Raw genomic sequence first — 19,207 nt, 5'->3', positions numbered from 1 at the left:
AGCGGAGAAGACGCTGTGGAAGGTGAGGCGCCGGCGCCGGCCGCCGCTACGGCACTTGGGGTCGGGCGCGGCCGCGTGTAGGGATGTGGAGCGCGGAGACTCGGAGTCCTTCTCGGAGCCCATGGCCCGCAGAGGGCGAGGGGCTAGGGGCGCCCAGCGCCGCCACAGCTCCCGCCTCCTCAGCCCCTTCAGCCAGCGCCCCAGCCGCCGCCGCCTCCGCAGCCGCCCTCCCGGAGATAGAAACCGAGCGGTGGCGACGAAGTGGTTATAAAGCCTCCTCCCCGCGTGCAGCTGCCCACTGCGCAGGCGCTTCGCTGAGACACCTCATAACCCGCGCCACCGAGGCCGGAGGGGGTGCTGGGCGGGGCCGAGCCGGGCGGGGCTGGGAGAGGTGGGGCAGAGCTCCGCCTTCTCGCGGTCAGGTGGTTGCAGGGTGGCCATCTTGTAAAGACACTGGGAGAGGCTGGCGGAATTCTTCTTGCGTTTATTTCCCGTTTCAGTGATCCCTGCTCATTTCATCCCCGAGGTGGACGTTTCGGTTAACCTTTCCTCACAGGCTGATTGCCACTTACAGCAAATGATGCCTCCGTTACTTCATCTGTAAAAAGTGACGGGTTAATCAGATGGTGATCCCAACTGGTGCACCTTCCAGCATTTCTTTTGTTGTTAAGCAAACAGTATTAATAAAAAGTATACTCATGCAGAATATATTTATTCATTGAGCACCTACAAAGTGTTAAACATTAGTAGATAAGATAGGCAAGGTCCCTATTCATAGGGCACTTACAGAATAAAATCCAAACTCCTTAATCTAGCATTCAGTACTCTCTGTGACACAAACTCTATTCCTAGGTCCACCTCCCATTATATCCTCTGATATCTTGGCTACTTACCATTCTTGGAAGGGGTCCAGCATTTTCTTACCTGGAAGTGCTTTTTTTCTTGAATGTCCCCGCTCCTCTGACTAGGGATGAATCTGGACTGTTACGTTTCTTCATGGGAAGCGGGAAAATGGCTTCAACAGTAATGGGAATGTATCAGATAGGATTAGACTCATTTGCAAAGAAAAAAGGGGAAAAAAAGGCTTATGATAGAAATTTATTTCTCTCTCCATAAAAAATAAGTCCAGAGGTAGGCAGTTCAGGGCTGCTTGGCCATTCTCCACATTTGGTTTCCAGTCATAAGTTCACCTCGTTATTGTCCACATTCCAGAAGGAAGGGAGATGGGAAGAGAGGCGTACCCTCTACCTTTTAAGAAGACTTCCTTGGAAGTTCTGCACATTTTTGCTTACCTTTCACTGGCCAAAACTTAGTCACATGGCCATACTTAGCTGCAAGGGAGGCTGAGAAATGTCTTTTAACTTGGTGCAATATGTCTTCTGTAGTTGTCTTTTTCATGGCTGGTATTTAAAACCATGAGAAAGATCCCTAGGAATAAGCCCTGGGGACCTTCAAATTTTGAGGTGAAGTAGTGGAGTAGGAGCCAGGAGGGGAAACCGAGATCCAGGGGCCAATGATATAAGAGAAAAAACCAAGCAGGCGTGATGTCACAGATGCCAAGATAAAATATTTCCAGGAGGGAGTGGTCAATTGTGACAAATGCTGCTGGGAAATCAAGAAAGATAAGAACAGAAAAGTGACCACTGAATTTGGCAATACCACAGGGTCCTATAAGGAGGGGGAGGGTTCCTCCTCAAATAGGAAGGCAGTTTGTTATTGGATTGCTAAAACAATTTATGTCCATGTGTTGGTTAGAATAGGCTAGGCTCTGCTATGGTAAGGAACAGGTCAAACATCTCAATGGTTTAACACAACAATGGTGTATTTTTCCCACTCATGCAAAGTCAGCTAAGGGTCCAGGCACTCTCCTGGGTAGCTCTCCTCCACTCCATTAGGTGATGCAGAGATTCAGGCCACTTCCATCCTGGGCTCCACCATCTTAACGTAAACCTTCCAGGATTACCTCAATGGGGCAAAAACAGCTGGGGGTTTGAGTACTGACAATTAAATACTTCAGCCTGGAAATGACACACATTACTTCTGCTCACAGACCATAGCCAGAATTTGTTGCACAGGCCCAATCTAACTGTAAGGGAGGCTGGGAAATGTAGGGGGAAACCACAGACTATTTAGTAAACAATATTGTCTCTGCCACAGTTCCCTATAGTCATCTTTGACTGTGTTCCCAGTGCCCAACATCTTGTTCAGCTGCAGAGCCCCCTTTAGATGAGGTTTGTGCCTGTGGTGGGCATGGAGGCCAGAGAGAGGGCTACCTTGTTCCTTGGGTCAGATTGTGCTAAAGGAGATGGGGATTCCTGATTCTAGGCAGATCCAGAGCCAGGTGCCTTTCAGATGCTTATCCCTATGCAGCTGACAGAAACATCTGTCCGAATCCTAGCTTGCTGAAACATTCAGTGCACCAAAAGTTTGCTTGTCCTGGCACTGGCTCCCAAAAAACTCTGCCTCAGCTCAAAGCTGCTACCATCAGTGCTTTGACAGAAAACTGGCCTCTCATAAATGCCATTGGACTTTGCAGTGGCCCCATTTCTTCCGGATTTTCTTCTCCCCTGAGTCCATCACCACTGAATAGAAGGATTAAAGCAATTCCTCCCACTTTTTCTTCTGTGTCTCTCCTTGATATAAACTGAGTAATGACTCAGGGGGATAGCATGGAGGAGAGACGGATTCTCACTCATACATCCACTCATTCAGTAAACGTTTATTATGCTTGTTTTGTGCCAGGCCCTTTGCCAGGAGCTAGGGTCATGGAGATAAAAAACATAGTCTAATGGGGTTTACAGACACTAAAGAAGATCACTGGGATACGGGGTGATGAGGCCCATGTACAAAAAGCTGTGAGAGGCCAAAGAAGGGCATGATCAGCTCTACTAAGGGTGGTTAGGGATGGCTTCACATAGGAAGAGTCATTTGAGCTGGGTCAGGAAGGATGAGTAGGAGTTGACAGTTTGTAAGAAGGGAACAGGATGTTCCAAACTGAAGAAGCCTGGAGGAAAGGCATAGAGGATACAAATGCAGGATAGTTTGAGGAAGTGTGAATAGCAGGGTGTGCCAGGAGTAGAGAATGTTTGAAAGGAGAGAAGTGAGAATGGAAAGGTTCTGTATTATGGTTCCATTGGATGCAAGGAACAGAGACCCAACACAAAGTAGCCTAGGCCAAAAGAGTGATTTGGGGCTCATGTAACTTTTTGAGACGAGTACTAGGGCAGCTGGGCCCAAGAATGAACTGGAACTAGGGAACCAGATGCCATCGGGCTCTCACACTCCATCATTCATCTTTGCTTCTCTGTGTGTTGGCTTCATTTTCTCAGACCACTTTCCTTTCCAAACTGGAACTGTGGCCAACAGCAATCCCCAGCTCACGCCTCCTAGCTGCATCACCAGAGAGATGAGTAATTGTCTCCCGTTTCTCCAAATCCCCAAAATCCTACAGGATTGGCCAGGCTTGGTCACATGCTTACTTATACCCTTGGTCATAGGGGATGGGAGGCCATGATTGATAGTCCCCACCTGGACCATGTGGTTGTACCAGGGGGAGGAGCCATTTTCCAAAAGGAAGGAGCTGTTCTTTCACAAGAAGGGAGAAGTTAAACAGGGCAGGTGAAGCATGAAATGTTTACCACAGATAAGTTGGGGCTAGGCCACCAGGAGCCTTGAATGCCAGACTGAGGAACTCAGCCTTTATTCTGTTGGGTAGTGAGGCATTGTGGGAAGGTTTTAATCAAAGAGAGGCGTATATACAATGAAGATGGCCTGCCACTTCATTGTAAGCTCCCACTTACTTACACTTTGAGCCTTCTCTTGCTCCAGTTCCTCAGTTAGTCTCTTCTGCAAAACCGTTGGCTCACGTTAACCTCTACTCAAAAACCTTCTACAGTTCCCACTGCCAGCTTCGTCTCCTACCAGGCATCATGGGCTTGAGCCACCTGGACTGCTTGATATTATCTAAACATACCCAGAATTGTCAAACCTTGTTTCTTTGCACTTGCTGGTCCCTCTGCCTGTTATGCCCTTCCTACCCTATCCACTCGGTGCAAGCCTATGCATCTTCCTGGGAACATTTCCATTATCCCTGCCTCTCTTTCTATAGTCAGACCCTCCTCCCTCCCTCCCTTGTGTGTCTTGGGTACAGTGTAGATAACTCTAGTGTTGCGCCTACAACTATGGTGACCGTATATTGTCCAATCAGGACATTTTTAAGAATGAAAGGGAATACTATTAATTGCCATAGTTCAAAAAGTACCAGTTGGACTGTCCCAGGCAAACCAGAGGTTATGTCACCCACTTACAGCCAACATCTCTGTAACAACTGGTTGTTGTTGTTGTTGGGTGTTGAGTCACCTCTGACTCATAGCAACCTTACGTATAACAGAAGGAAACATTTTCTGGTCTTATGCCATCTTCCAGCCGTTGATGTTTGAGCCCATTGTTGTAGCCACTGTGTCAATCCATCTCATTGAGGGTCTCCCTCTTTTTCACAGACCCTCTACTTTACCAAGTATGATGTCTTTCTCTAACTATTGGACCTTCCTGATGACATGTGCAAAGTAAGCAAGACAAAATCTTGCAATCCTCACTTCTAAAGAGTATTCTGGCTTACTTCCCCCGAGACAGGTGTGTTCATTCTTCTGGCAGTCTACGGTATATTCAGTATTCTTCACTGACGCCGCAATTCAAATGTAGCAATTCTCCTTCTATCTTCCTTTTTCACTGTCTAGCTTTCACATGCATATAAGGTGATTGAAAATACTGTGGCTTAGGTCAGGCACACTTTAGTCATTGTCTTAGTTATCTAGTGCTTCTATAACAGAAGTACCACAAGTGGATGGCTTTAACAAAGAGAAATCTATTCTCTCACAGTCTACTAGGCTACAAGTTTGAATTCAGGGCATCAACTCCAAGGGAAGGCTTTCTCTCTCTGTCAGCTCTGGAGGAAGGTCCTTGTCATCAATCTTCCCCTGGTCTAGGAACTTCTCCGCGCAGGAACCCCAGGTCCAAAGGACGCACTCTGCTGCCGGCACTGCTTTCTTGGTGGTATGAAATCCCCCTGTCTCTCTGCTAGTTTCTCTCTTTTACATCTCAAAAGAGATTGACTTAACACACAACCTAATCTTGTAGATTGAGTCCTGCCTCATTAACATAACGGCCTCTAATTCTGCCTTATTAACACGTAAGAAAATCACATCAGAGACCAAATGGTGGACAATCACACAATACTGGGAATCAAGGCCTAGCCAAGTTGACAGACATTTTTGGGGGACACAATTCAATCTATGACAGTCATCAGAGTGACATCTTTTGCAGCAGGTGTGCCCAATGCAATACATCGTTTGATTTCTTGACTGCTGCTTTCATGGGCAGGGATGGTTGAGCCCCGAAGAATGAAATCCTTGACAACTTCAATTTCTTCACCACAACATCTGAAAGTTGGTGCTTTCATTATTTATCTCATTCATATCTCCCAACAGCCTGTGAGATTGGTATTGTTATCATCATTTTCAAGATGAGGAGATGGAGCTTCAAACAGAGGAGACTTGTGGTCACACAGCCAGAAGGCAGCAGAGTTGGCCCAGGAAGCCAGATCATGGATTCCAAAACCTGGATCTTCTGACTCCAGAGTTGGTGTGTACCACAGCACCTGGCTTCTCCAATATCACAGGTTCTTACTGTCTAGGCTAGTCAGGAGGTCACCCTCCCTAGACAGGGGAGGTGGGGCCAGCGGGGAGCAGCAGGACTTGTTATGCATCTATTCATTCAATTAATGTTTATTAAGCACTTCCTATGTGCCCTGGTGGCATAGAGGTTAAGAGCTATGGCTGCTAGCCAAAAGGTCGGCACTCGGAATCCACCAGGCTCTCCTCGGAAACGGTATGGAGCAGTTCTACTCTGTCCTGTAGGGTCGCTATGAGTGGGAATCAACTCCACGGCAACAAGTTTTTGTTTTTTATGTGCCAAGATTGTGCGGATGGTGGAGGACCCAGCAGCGTTTCTTTCTGTTATAAGGTCTCTATGAGTGGAAGGGACTCAACAGCGCCTAACAACAACTTGTGCCTGGTACTCTGTTGGGTAATAGAGTGATCAACAACACAGACAAAGTCCCTGCTCTCATGGAGTTTACAGTCCAGTGGGGAATACTAGGTACTGAGGTTTAAAGATATTTTGGAGGTAAATTTAATAGGTTTTTCTCATTTGATGGAGGAGAGGCGAGATGGAGATGGTTCTCTAGGTTTCTTCTTGAAAGAGATAGGGACACAAAGAAGGTGTTCGGAGAGATGATGAAGTCGGTTTGGATGTGTAGGGTTTGAGGTGTCTGTGATATTTCTGTTTAATCCTTATCACCTCCAGCAATGTCAACTGATTTGCCCCACACTGCAAGATTATGGCAAGTAACAAACCTGTTCCAGTCAGCTCAAACAAAGCTGGCCTCAGGTAGATAGGGCAGAGAGAGGAGTAGGTGGGGAAGTCAGAAGGGAAGCAGAGACGTGAAGGGGGAAGGGATGTGTTCATGGAGAAGATAATCAGGTCTCCCCGACTGCAGGGAGGAGCTAAGAACCGGGAGAGTGAGTTGCCATTGCGGAGGGAGCACGATCCTCGCCCTCCCCAGGCTCCGTGACCCCTACGCCCACCCACAGCGCCCGAGCGAGGAGGAGAGGGCGCCTCCACGTCTCAAAACCCGGGCAGCCCTGGCTCGCACGGCTGCGGGGCCCACCAATCGGGCTGCGCCTGGTGGCGGCGCCACGTGACCGGTTTCCGCACCCCTCCGCAGCCTTCCAGGGAAGACGGGCATCCCCACCATCCTGCCACCCTCGCCATTCAGCCCCCGCCCCTCGCGTGCCGCAGCCGGGCGTGAAGGCGGGAGGGCGCTCCGGTGCGAGGCTGGGATTCCGCCGCAGTCCGCTGCGGAGAGAGGGAGGGGAGGGGAGGCGAGTGAGCTGCAGCCGCATCGCCCACAGTGTTTTCCGCCAAGGTCAAGCATACCCATTCCCGGGCAAGGCTGCCGCCAGAATCCCTCCCTTGCCGCCTTCCCCACCATTCCCACCGCCGCTGCCACGCAGCCAGCCGCAGCATCCCTCGCCGGCCTGGACCACTGCCCCAGACTCTCGCCCGGGTTCCTGCGGGGGCGGTGGAGGGATGGGAGGGTGTTTATGCCGCCCTCGAGCTTCTCAGCCACCTTTCTTATTCGCACACCTAATGGTGAGGCGCCCTGCTTTAAACGTGACACTAGCTCCCATTGATAAAAGAGCCCCCATGAGATGAAAAGAGGGCTTTCATAACTAAGTCCCAGCTTAACCTTCTCCAGCCCCGCCGCCACCTTGCACCGAGACCCCTTTCCCTCTGGACCCCTTTCCGTACCAGGACCAGTCATCACTAGCATCCTTAAGTGACTGCCTTTACTGTGCCTTCTTCCTAGGGTACCCTAATCTCCCTTTGTACGCCTGGTAAATTTCTAGACCCAGCTTAGTTATAATAATGCAGCGGAGGGTGGAAACTGGCTCGAAAATGCCTCTTAGCAAAGGTCACAAAATTGAAAGCCTGCAGGGGTGAGGCAGGAGAGATAAATACAGTAAGGCCAGTGGGCAGGAGCATAAGAAAAACCTGTCTAAAGGGCAGGGCGCACACTCTGTTGGACCAACATGCTCCTTGGTGGGTGTGGGTCCTATGAAGCCAGATTTTCTGAGTTTACAGGAAAAGTCACAAATCCGATTTTTATGTGTAATGTCTCAATTTTTTAAATATTGGCTTGATTTTTAAAGAACACCTCTGCGGGTCTCATGCAGCTCCTGGACCCTCAGTGGGTGACCTCTAAAGGAAGGAGCTGGCTTTCTTCAGGAAGATACTGTTTAGGGTGAAGGTGCAGCCTCGAAACTCTGAGATGCAGTTGTTGCTGAGGCAACAAAGAAGATGGTTGAGGACCTAGATTTGGATTTGTTCCTAAAATGACTCTGGATGTTTCCAGCAAGAGGTCATATATTGAGAAGCTAGTGAGGGCTCAGAGAATCTAGGGGAAGCTAGAGGACTGGGCTTGAGAAATGGGCAGGAACTGAGAGTCCTGGGCAGGGGTAGGTAGCAGGAACCCAGCCAGGTTCACCTACCCACCCAGTGGATAGTCCCATTACCAGTATCACTGCCATGAAAGATAGCCATCCTTTTTTTTTTCCCGAAAGTCAGTACTTTTTCTAAATTTTTTTATTGCTGTAGTTTAAATGAAGTTTACATTTCAAGTTAGTCTCCCATACAAAAATTTATACATACATTGTTATGTGACCCTAATTGCTCTCCCCTTACTGTGACAGCACACTCCTCCTTTCCCCCTTGATACCTCATGTCCATTCAACCAGCTCCTAACCGTCTCTGCCTTCCCATCTCACCTCCGGACAGAAGCTGCCATTCCAGTCTCTTGTACCTACTTGGAATGACAGCCATCCTTGTGGGGGCTACATGAAGGCCAGAGAGAGAATCTGTGGTGCTTTCACTTGCAGGTGGAGAAAGCGGGGAAGCCAACCTCCAGTAACCACCAAAGCTCCACACTGTGAGGTGCTGCCTAGAAAGGAAATTGGAGAAGAGAGTGGAGGTGACTAGCTAAACAACAGGAGACAGGAGCTGGCCCCACGGGTAAGGGAGGGAAACAGCAGACACCACTCTCGCTAGGACAGCCGGCTGCGGCTGTCTTGAGAACTAGGGTTTTGTTGTTGTTCACCTTGAGGTTTTTGGGAGCTATCATGTGATCACCCCCTCTGTCCTCTATCCCTGGAAATCTTCAGTAAAGTCTTGTTAAAAAATAATCAAAATACAAATTAAAACAGGGTTTATTCTAGCAGTTATTCTATATGCATATAGGGAGACCATTCTGTTTCTAAAAAAACCCAAATGGCTAGTTACAAAGAAGCTTTTAAAGAGAATAGGAGGGAGTAGAATAGAAAACCAACCATTGGCTAATCTTAACATGATTGACTGAACCATGCTGAGATCAGCTGACATCAGGTTATAGGTGGTCTCTGGCCATGGGGCGTTGGGGCTTCATTTACACAAATTTTTAGGTGTAGTCTGGAGGTTTTAAAATGATAAAAGATACCTCAATTATTCAGGGAATTCCAAGGGTTATCATTCAGGAGGCAGGGGAAATTACCTAAAGTAACATTCTTTGCATTAGGTAAACTCTGAGCTAGTTTATGGTTAACAAATGTGGTTGTCACAAAACAGGTTGGCAAAGACCTAATCGCTGTGTCAAACTAGGTCTCAGTTACCACGCTGTGAGTCAGAATCGAGTCCATGGCAACGAGTAATGGGTATACTCACACAGGCTGCCTTGCCTGAGGTGTTTGTGGAAACAGCAGAAAGGGCCGTTTACTTCTGTTTTGGGATGGTGCTAACTGAAGATGGCACAGGCTGAAGCAGGAGCTGGGCCAGGAGAAACAAAATCTCCAGGAATTTGCAGCAGTCCTGGAGACGGCTTCCAAACTGGTGCTTAGGCTCATCCCCTGTAGGTCTCAAGGGGTCAGGAGGCCCCTGGTTGAGATCTAGGCTACAGTAATAAAGAACCAGCTACAATTTACTGAATGCTGCCTGTGCCAGACACGGCGCTAAATGCTTTCCATGCATTCTCTCTTATCCTCACAGTGGTTGTATGAGGGAGCTGTTGTTAGGTACCACCGAGTTGGTTCCAGAAAGAAACACTGCCCAGTCCTGTGCCATTCTCACAACCATTGTTAGGTATGAGCCCATTGTTGCAGCCACTGTGTCAATCCATCTCTTTGAGGGTCTTCCTCTCTTTCGCGGGCCCTCTACTTTACCAAGCATGATGTCCTTCTCCAGGGACTGGTCCCTCCTGATAACATACATGTTCAAAGTACATGGGATGAAGACAGCTTTGTTTGTTCATTTGGCAGTCCATGGTATATTCAGTATTCTTCGCCGACACCATAATTCAAAGGCATCGATTCTTCTTTGGTCTTCTTTATTCATTGTCCAGCTTTCAAATGCGTTTGAGGTGATTGAAAATACTGTAGCTTGGGTCAGGTGCATTTTAGTCCTCAAAGTGACATCTTTGCTTTTCAACAATTGAAAGAGGTCCTTTGCAGCAGATTTGCCCAATGCAATGTGTCATTTGATTTCTTGATTGCTGTTTCCCTGGGCATTGATTAGGAGTCCTGACGGTGCAGTGGTTAAGCACTCAGCTGCTAACTGAACGGTCAATAGTTTGAACCCATCAGCCGCTCCCAGGGAGAAAGATGTGACCATCTGCTTCCATAAAGATTACAGCCTTGGAAGCCCTATGGGGCAGCTCTACTCTGTTGCGTAGGGTTGCTATGGGTCCAAATCAACTTGACAGCAATGAGGGAGCTACGGCTATCATAATCCTCATTTTACAGATGAAGAAATTAAGGCCCCGAGAGGTGAAGTGCCTTGCACAGAGTTAGCAGACAGTGGAGCTGGGCCTGATCTCTGGCCAGTTGCCCCCAGCAGAAGTACCTGTCGTCTTTTCTGGGTTTTCATGGTAACTTTCTGCCCACTGGAGGACAGCACTTATAGGCAGAGTTGTAGGTGTTGTTCTGATTTGCATGTCTGTCATCCCCACTCCTCTGTAAGGGGCAAGAGCCATGCCACTAATTGCAAGTGTCTGACATAGTGGATGCTGAGTACATGTTAAATGAATTAGTTTAAGGAAGGCCAAAAGTGGCGCCCTCAAGTCTCAGATCTTTGTGACATGGATGGGTCATTCACTTTCTCTGGGCCTCAGTTCCTCATTTGTGAAATGGGGATTATAATTATTAGATTATTTGTGAGACTTACATGAAATCAGGGCATAAAATTTCTGTAAACTGCCATACAAAAAGCAGCTGCTGTTGCCAAAGTTGTTGCTATATAGATGATGAAAATGGGGGCTGAGCAAGGAAGGGAACCAAAAAAAAAAAAAAAAACCAAACCCGTTGCCATCAAGCAGATTCTGACTCACAGTGACCCTATTGGACAGAGTAGAACTGCCCCATATGGTTTCCAAGGAACGGCTGGTGGATTCGAACTGCTGACCTTTTGGTTAGCAGCCGTAGTTCTTAACCACTGCGCCACCAGGTCTCCAAGGAAAGGAATCAGGATCTGGAAATTCCAGGACTGTATCAGCTCAGACAGGAAATTCTCAGGAGGCACAGCCACTTTGCAGGGTTTCCAAGACAGCTGTGTCTTCAGTCTTTATTGCTGGAACACCTACTATATGCTGCTGCTTGATCTCACTTCATTCAAAATTCTGCAGAGCAAATACTCAAATTGGCCTCATTTTACAAAGGAGGAAAATGAGATTAGAGAGGTGATGCAATTCCCCAAGGGATACATAGCAAGAAAATGGCAGAGGCAGGATTTGAACTCAAATCTGTGATTCTGAAATCCTTGTTCTTCTTGCTTTCTACTCCAGTTTCTTCAGTCATCCCTTCATTCACATTTATCATGCATCAACTAAGTGCTAGGACTCCTACAGGAAGTGGGGGATACAAGACCAGGGAGACAATTCAATGGACATTTGTAATTCATCGAGATAAACTCTCTCTGGGGGAAGTGGGGGTGATAGGAGCTGGCCTTTGCTTTAGGCTTGCCTTTCTTCTCGGTCCACAGACCCCTGGGGCATATCCCAAACTCTCTGAGTGGTTCCCTTCAAGTCTTCCTCCCTAGGTTTAAAGTAAGGAGGAGACACATCCTCAGCCGTCTTCTCTGGGGTGCGGGTGGGGAGGGTTGCAATGGGGACCACACAGCAATCAACAATTCTCTCCAAAAGAAATCCCTCACAACAGGCCCCTCTCCTCTTCTCTCTCTCCTCTCCTCCCCTTCCCTCTCCTGTCCTTTTCTCTCTGTCTTTGGTCCATTTCCACCCCCACCCCCACCCCCATGAATTCTTCTTTTATATTGACCAAAGGTGGGTAATGGGCTAATGCTGGTAGAACTGGTTTCTCTATTTCTCAGCATGCTCTGACTGGGTGGTAGAGCAATTTGATTTAGGATACAGTGGTCCTTGGCAATCCTTGCCTCTGTCCCAAAGCCAAGACAACATGAAACTTGCATTTAACATCCTGTTACACATGGATTAAAAAGAAATCCTGAAGGAGAGTCACCCACCTGTCAACAGTGATTATCTTTGCGTGGTGAAGTAATGTGTAACCTGCATTTTCTTCTTTTTACTTATTTGCTTAAAAAATCTTTTTTTTCTACCATAGGCTTTATTGTAATCAATTTAAAAAAGATCCTCTACTTAACAATTAAGGAGCCCTGGTGACGCAATGGTTGAGCACTCAGCTACTAGCCAAAAGGTTGGCAGTTCGAACCCACCCAGAGGCTCCTTGGGATAAAAGACCTGGTGATCTGCTCCCATAAAGATTACAGCCTAGAAACCCTGTGGGGCAGTTCTACTCTGTCACATTGGGTTGTTATGAGTTGGAAATCGACTCAATGGCACCTGACAACAACCATTTTAGCAATTATTTATGGCCCCACAGATGTAGGGAAGTCTATTGGAAGCAATCTCAGAATGGGCTTTTTCCGGAGCACAGCGGGGTCTGGACAAGACAGCACAGGGGAGGAGGTGAGGAAGTGAGAGGTCATTGAGGATGAAAAACCACAGCGACCAGTCCTGAGGCTTGCTCGGAGCTCCATTCCAAGCCCTTGATATGCATAGCTCAGTTAATCCTCAAAACAAGTTTCGGAGATCAGCTATTCTTTAACAGCCAAGAAACCAAGATTTACAGGGGGAAGAAAGCAAGATTCAGAGAGGTTCTGTTACTTGCCCAGGGACACACTGCTAGAAAGTGATGGAGGCAGGATTTGAATCCAGATCTAAGTGACTTCATTGTCTGTGTGTTTCAACATCTGGACTCACTTCCTCACCTTCTCACCCTGTGCTGTCTTGTCCAGTCCCTGCTGTGCCTTCCTTCGGATATTGCTTCCAATAGACTTCCCTACATCTGTGGGGCCACAAGTAATTGTTAAAATTGTTGTTGTTAGGTGCCATCAAGTTGAATTCCAACTCATAGCGACCCAATGTGACAGAGTAGAACTGTCCATAGGGTTTCCTAGGCTGTAATCTTTATGGGAGCAGATCACCAGGTCTTTTCTCCCGAGGAGCCGTCGGGTGGCCATTCAAGCCCTCCTAGTTGCACCGTGCTTACGTATTCCAAGCTCTTCTTACGCAGGCTCTCATTGATACTAGTACAATCTAGAGAAGCAGGAGGAGTGAAGATTATTGTCCCATCTTCCAGATGAGAAAATTACAGCCAGAGAGACGACTTGCTCAGTGTAATCGGCTGAGAAGTGGTGGCATTCATTCTAGAATCCAGGCCTCTTTTCTCTCCTTGGGCAACCGTCCTCCTTCCGCTACCTTCTGCCAACTGCAGAGGCTTCCTTCTCGAAACAAATGACTCAAGGTAAATCTCTGGCTGGACTTCCCCTTTCTCTAAGCGCAGAAAGTCTGTTTGCAATTCATGTGGGTGAACAATTGCAGGTCAGTTACAAAGTAGGCGGGGCCGCAGACAGCCATGGAGTGCTGCAGGGGACAGGACTCCCTGCTGCCTGGACTGGCCAGGGACACCTGCATTTTTCCTTCCTGATGGCCATGTCAGTGTGTCTGCTCCTCCAGCAGGCTTGAAGTCCCACCCCAAAGATCTGGCTGCACTATTCTGGAAGTTAGAAAAATTAGCCCAGGAGGAAAGGCCCCCCCATCAATAAAAATAATGATAATGATATCTCATGTTTATGGTACATTAACCTTTGTACCAGGCGCCGTACAAAGTGGCTGACACGTGTGAACCAATCTGAGCCACATAACAGCCCTACGAAGAAGGTTCTATAGCTTTGGAGCCTGAGAGAACTAGATTTGAATCACAGCCATTCTGCTTCCCAGTTGTGTGACCTCAGGGAAGTTACTTACACTCATTGAACAACTATTTTGGAGCACCTACTATGTGCCACACACTGTTAAGTGAACAGAACAAAGATCCCTACTCTTCAGAGCTTACCTTCTACAAGGGAAAGCAGATTAGTTATAAACATAATAAAAAAAATTATATATTGTATGTTAGAGGGTGATAAGTGCTATGGAAACAAAAAACAGCAGAGCAGGGTGAGGAGGATAAGGAGTGCTGTTGTGGGTAAGGGAGGAAGGAGGCTGCAGTAGTAACTAGTGGTGTCAGGGAAGGCCTCCTGAGCTGGCGTGCTTGGTGGCTTCAAAGTGCAGCAAGGAGACCAATATGGCTGCAACAGAATGAGCTAGGGAGAGAGTCCTCACTACCCCTAAGCCCCACCCCAGTCATTTTTTCCTTATACCACCCTTTGTTTTTCCTTCATTGCTCTTATCATAATTTTAATTGTTTTATTTATTTCGATGTTTGCTTCTTTATTGTCTGTTTCTTCCATTAACCTTAAGCCCCTTAAAGGCAGATACCATGTTAGTCTTGTTCAGTGCTGATCACAGAGCCTGGAACATAGAAAGTGCTTAATAAATACTGGTTGAATTCATGAATTAAATCCATTCACCCATCCATCTATCCACATTTATGATGGAACCTCCCATCACGTATAACGCTATTTCTAAGGGTAACTCGTATTCTGAGTTCAGTTCAGGATATCAGGAACAGAGGCAGTAGTGCACAGTAGTTAATGGCGCAGGCTCTGGAGCCAGACTGCATAGATTCCAGTACTTGATCCACTATTTACTAGGTATACAACTTCAGGCAATTTAGGCAACCTGTCTGTGCTTTAGTTTCCAATTCTATAAACTGGCATAATCATAGTGTCCCTCTCCAAGGGTTGTAAGTGATAAAAGCACTCAAAACAACATCAGGTATAGTTGCCATCAAGTCAGTTCCAACTCTTGGTGACCCCATGTGTGCAGAGCAGAACTGCCCCATAGAATTTTCAAGGCTGTGACTTTTTAGAAGCAGATCACCAGGCCAGGCTTCAGAGGCGCCACTGGGTGGGTTAGAACTGCCCAGCTTTCAGTTGGTAGTTGGTGCTTAACCATTTGAGTCACCCAGGGACTCCATCAGGTGTATATAGCGCTTGTATATGTGTTTGTTTCACTGGTTAAAGTACCTGTGTAGTACACAGGAGATCCTGGGTTCAACTCCCAGCAGTGCTTCCACTATCTTGTTTGATTTAGGGAGTCCTTGGGTCTTGGTATGAGTTGGAATCGACTCAACGGCAATGGGTTTGGTTTTGGTTTTTGGGTCTTGGTCATGTAGTGGTTAAGAGCTATGGCTGCTAACTAAAAGGTTAGCAGTTTGAATCCACCAGACACTCCTTGGAAACCCTATGGGGCAGTTCAACTCTGTCCTATAGGGTTGCTATGAGTCGAAATCGACTTGATGACAACGGGTTGGGTGGCACAAATGGATGAGCATTTGATCAATAGCCAGAAGGTTGGTGCCTTGAATACACACAGAGGCACCTTGGAAGACAGGCCTAGTGATCTGCTTCCAAAAGGTCACAGCCTTGAAAATCCTGTGGAGCAGCTCTACTCTGCACACATGGGGATGTCATGAGTCAGAACTGACTCCACGGCAACTAACGATATTTGTGTTTTCCCTATGTAGCCCCAGCCATGGAAGCCAGGACTCTAGCTCCCTTCTTCCTGCACAAGATTCTGAAAGGGAAGCGAGAAGGGCATAGAAACACCTGGTGGGAGTGAGCCTGCAGAGCACTCATAGTGACGACTGCCATATCTGTGCTGTGTGCTGGCAGCAGGGAGCTCTAGGGTCTCCCTGGAGTGGCATTTTAGGGATATTATTCCTCCCAGCCTGATTCTCTGGCCCTTTTCTGCTTAAATGACCAAGAGTGAGCTCTGTTGTCTGCAAGTGAGGAGGCTGACTGATACAGTTATTAATACTAATTGAGTACCTACTACTGTGTTTAGTACCTGTCTTTACATGCATTATTTCATTTACTCTTCATGCTGACCTCTGAGGCAGATATTATTAACCCATTTTATAGATGAAGGAGCCAGCTCAGAGAGGTGGAGCGACTTGACCAAGGTCACACATCCAGTGAGTGGCAGAGCCAGGGTTCAGGCCCAGGTGTGACTCCAAATTGCTCTCTCAAAGTGCCTCCCAATGGTGACTAAAAGGCCGTGGCAGAATTTTCTCCTCCAGCACTCACTGCTTAGCTCTGCCTGGAAAGAAGGAATCCTATGAGTCTGGTCTCTAAGTTAGAAAGACAGATGGGTCTGGGCTGCCTGGGAGGAGCTCCAGGATGTGGAGGGGAACTGTCTGTGCCTTGCCTGGGTCAACACTTCATCAGGAAAAGCCCTCCTCCCTACTGCCCCTTAGATCAGAGACATTTCTCTGTGAAGTCTGAGCCCAATTGTTACTGGGTGGCCTGATTCCCATGGAAATGTAGAGGCAGAAAATATCTGGGGCTGCTGTGGTTGCCAGGCAACAACCAGCCACTGGCTCACTTAACAAGAGTCAAGGAGTCGGCCTGATGCTGTTAGAGATACTTAGCTCTGTGGCCTGGAGACCTAGATTCTGGTCCTGACTTGCTGTGTGATCTTGGGCAAGTCTCACCCACTCTCTGGGCCTCAGTTTCCCATCTCTCGTACAAAGAACAGTCACACTGTAGAAGTTGCAATGTGAGTCAAAGCCAGATAAATGGTCAGAATCAGAGTGACAGTGGGGCAGGGCCAGAGGCCTGAGGGTGGGCCATTGGAGGGGGAAGACTTAGTTCTCCTTGTGTCCATCCTACCCCAGCCTCTCCTGGCCCTGTTTACCATTTCCTTTCCCACCCTGAGCTAATTTAGGCCACCCAGACTCCATCCCAGGCCCACTCTTGCAGCTCAGGGTCTGGGAATGTCTTGGTACCCACAAGTTAGCACAGCCACTGCCTACCCAGCAGACTTTCCCTGTGGGGAGTTTCCGTAGTTCCTGCTGAAGTGAAGTCATCCAGCGCTGGGTGTTTCCCTGGACAGCCATCAGAGGACCTTCTGAAGCTGTTTTCAGAGATCGCACTGACAGTAAACTCTGAGGGCGGTGGTGTGTTTCTCAGCAATCAGCAGTTAATGCATTCCATTTCACATCCATTACAAAAAGTAATGGCAGCAGCTGCCCTTTGCTGGGCCTGGCACAGCACCAAATGCTTTATGCCCTAGATCACATTTAATCCTCATACAACCCAGAAGGATGAGAATGAAGGCCCCTACTTTACAGATGAGGAAAAGGAGACTCAGAGAGGTGCCATGACTTGCCCAAGGTTGCAGTAAATGGTGGAGCCAGGATTCTTGTTCTGGGCAGGTTCCACAGCCTGGAGTTTCAAACCACTACAGGGCGCTGCTTCCTCACAGTCCCATCAAGGAACACCAAAGCTGGAAGGGCTCAACCTGCTCTCAATGCCCACTTTACAGATGGGCACATCAAAACCCAGAGAGAAGAAGTGATTAGCCCGAGATCACATGCAAGTCAATATCAGGGCAGATTCTAGTACCACTCCCCCCAAAGCTTCACTGTAACAGTCAGAAAACAAAAAGTGCCCCAGGCAGAAGAGGTAGATAGATGAGAAATCTCGAGTCTTAAGAAATCCCCAGGGTTTCTTAGGAAGTAGAATGATGCAGTGTTCACAGACAAGGACGGACTTCTTAGAGGTTCTCTGGGTTAGAGCAGAGAGTCCCAGCATTCCTCCGGGTGGCCAGGGGGCTGTGGGTGTCATTTTTTGGGGCCTACAAATGATTAGGCTGTTGTTGTTGTTTTTAGTTGCCGTTGAATTGATTCTGACTCATGGTGACCCCATGTGTGCAGAGCAGAACTGCTCTATAGGATTTTCAAGGCTATGACCTTTTGGAAGCAGATCACCAGGCCTGTCTCCTTAGGCACCCCTGGGTGGGTTAGAACAGCCAACTGTCGAGAACTTAACCTGAGGTGGTGGTATGTATGCCTAGAATATTCTTCTCCTCGATATCCTTGCCTGGTTAATGCCCACTCATCCTTCAGGTGTCAGTTCAGTGTCACTTCTCTGAGAAGGCCTCCATGAGCCCCCAGTACCCCCCACTGTAGACTCTCCTGGCTCCAGCTCTGTCCCATGTTAGCACTGACCTCAGTTTGCCCCGTGGAGTCACATCAGAGGCGTATTTAACTCATACCAACTTTAGAACTTATCCTCCAACCACTGACCTCCAAAGATGCAACTCCATAATCTGGTATTATCCTCACAAAAACAAACCAATTTTTTAACATGCACTAAGATGACAGATAGTATAATAACAGATTGTTGAAGTCACTCCTGTAGTCTCCAGGAGCACTCCCAAGTTTGAGTGCTCTGCCCAACCTCAATTCATCCCTAGAGGTGGGGTCATTTTCTTAAGGGCAGAGCAGCTTAAAGTCCAGATAACTGAAGACGGCCTTTTCTTTTGTTACTTTTTTTCAGCCCAGATCACTGGTAACTCCTGCCCCCAATCTCTTCCAGGGATCAAAATTTTTGTTCTTATTTTATATCTTGAAGAAACAATTTGCCATAATAGATGGATCCTGATAAAATGGGAGAAAAATATGGAACAGAACTCAAATTCTTAAAAAGTCCAGACTTATGGACAGGTTGAGATTAGAGGACTCCCTGAGACTATTGCCGTGAGATACCCTTTAAACTTTGAACCGGAACTATCCCAAGGTCACCTTTTAGCTAAATAACAGATTGGCTCATAAAATAAAGAATATCACCTGTGAGAGTGCTGCGCTGCTTTAAAAAAATCATCTATGTGAGACCAAATGGTCAACAATTACTCTAATGCAAAAACGAGAAGTTAATGGGACAAGGAACCTAGATTACTGGAAACAGAACAACCAGAAACGAAAATAATGAGAATGCTGACACTTCGTGAAAAATGTAACCAATGTTACTGAACAATTTGTGTAGAAATTGTTAAATGCGAACCTAATTTGCTGTGTAAACTTTCACCAAAAACACAATAAAATATTATTAGAAAGAAAAGAAACCTAAGTAAAGCAAGAAGCTAATTAAAAAAAAGAAAAGGAAACAATTTGCAAGTTTCACTGTTCCCCATGAGTCTGTCAGTTTGTTGTACTGTGGTGGCTTGCATATTGCTGTGATGTTGGAAGCTATGCTACCGGTATTTCAAATACCAGCAGGGTCACCCATGGTGGACAGGTTTCAGCAGAGCTTCCAGACTAAGACAGACTAGGAAGAAGGACCTGGAAGGTCTGAAACTTGC

General features: G+C 47.3%; 1 protein-coding gene across 1 annotated transcript in view; it reads right to left on the bottom strand.

Annotated features, from left to right (window-relative positions):
* RNF19B (ring finger protein 19B) overlaps positions 1–232 on the bottom strand; it is a 21,145-nt gene extending 20,913 nt beyond the window's left edge. Inside the window, 1 exon segment of the mRNA XM_023727266.1 lies at positions 3–232. Coding sequence (XP_023583034.1) covers positions 3–123 — 121 coding nt within the window. The 5' untranslated portion in view covers positions 124–232.
* Between the last annotated feature and the right edge of the window lie 18,975 nt (positions 233–19,207).

Source organism: Trichechus manatus, unplaced genomic scaffold, assembly GCF_000243295.1.
Source record: "Trichechus manatus latirostris isolate Lorelei unplaced genomic scaffold, TriManLat1.0 scaffold00015, whole genome shotgun sequence".
NCBI lineage: Eukaryota > Metazoa > Chordata > Mammalia > Sirenia > Trichechidae > Trichechus > Trichechus manatus.
This window is presented reverse-complemented; position numbering and strand designations above follow the sequence as displayed.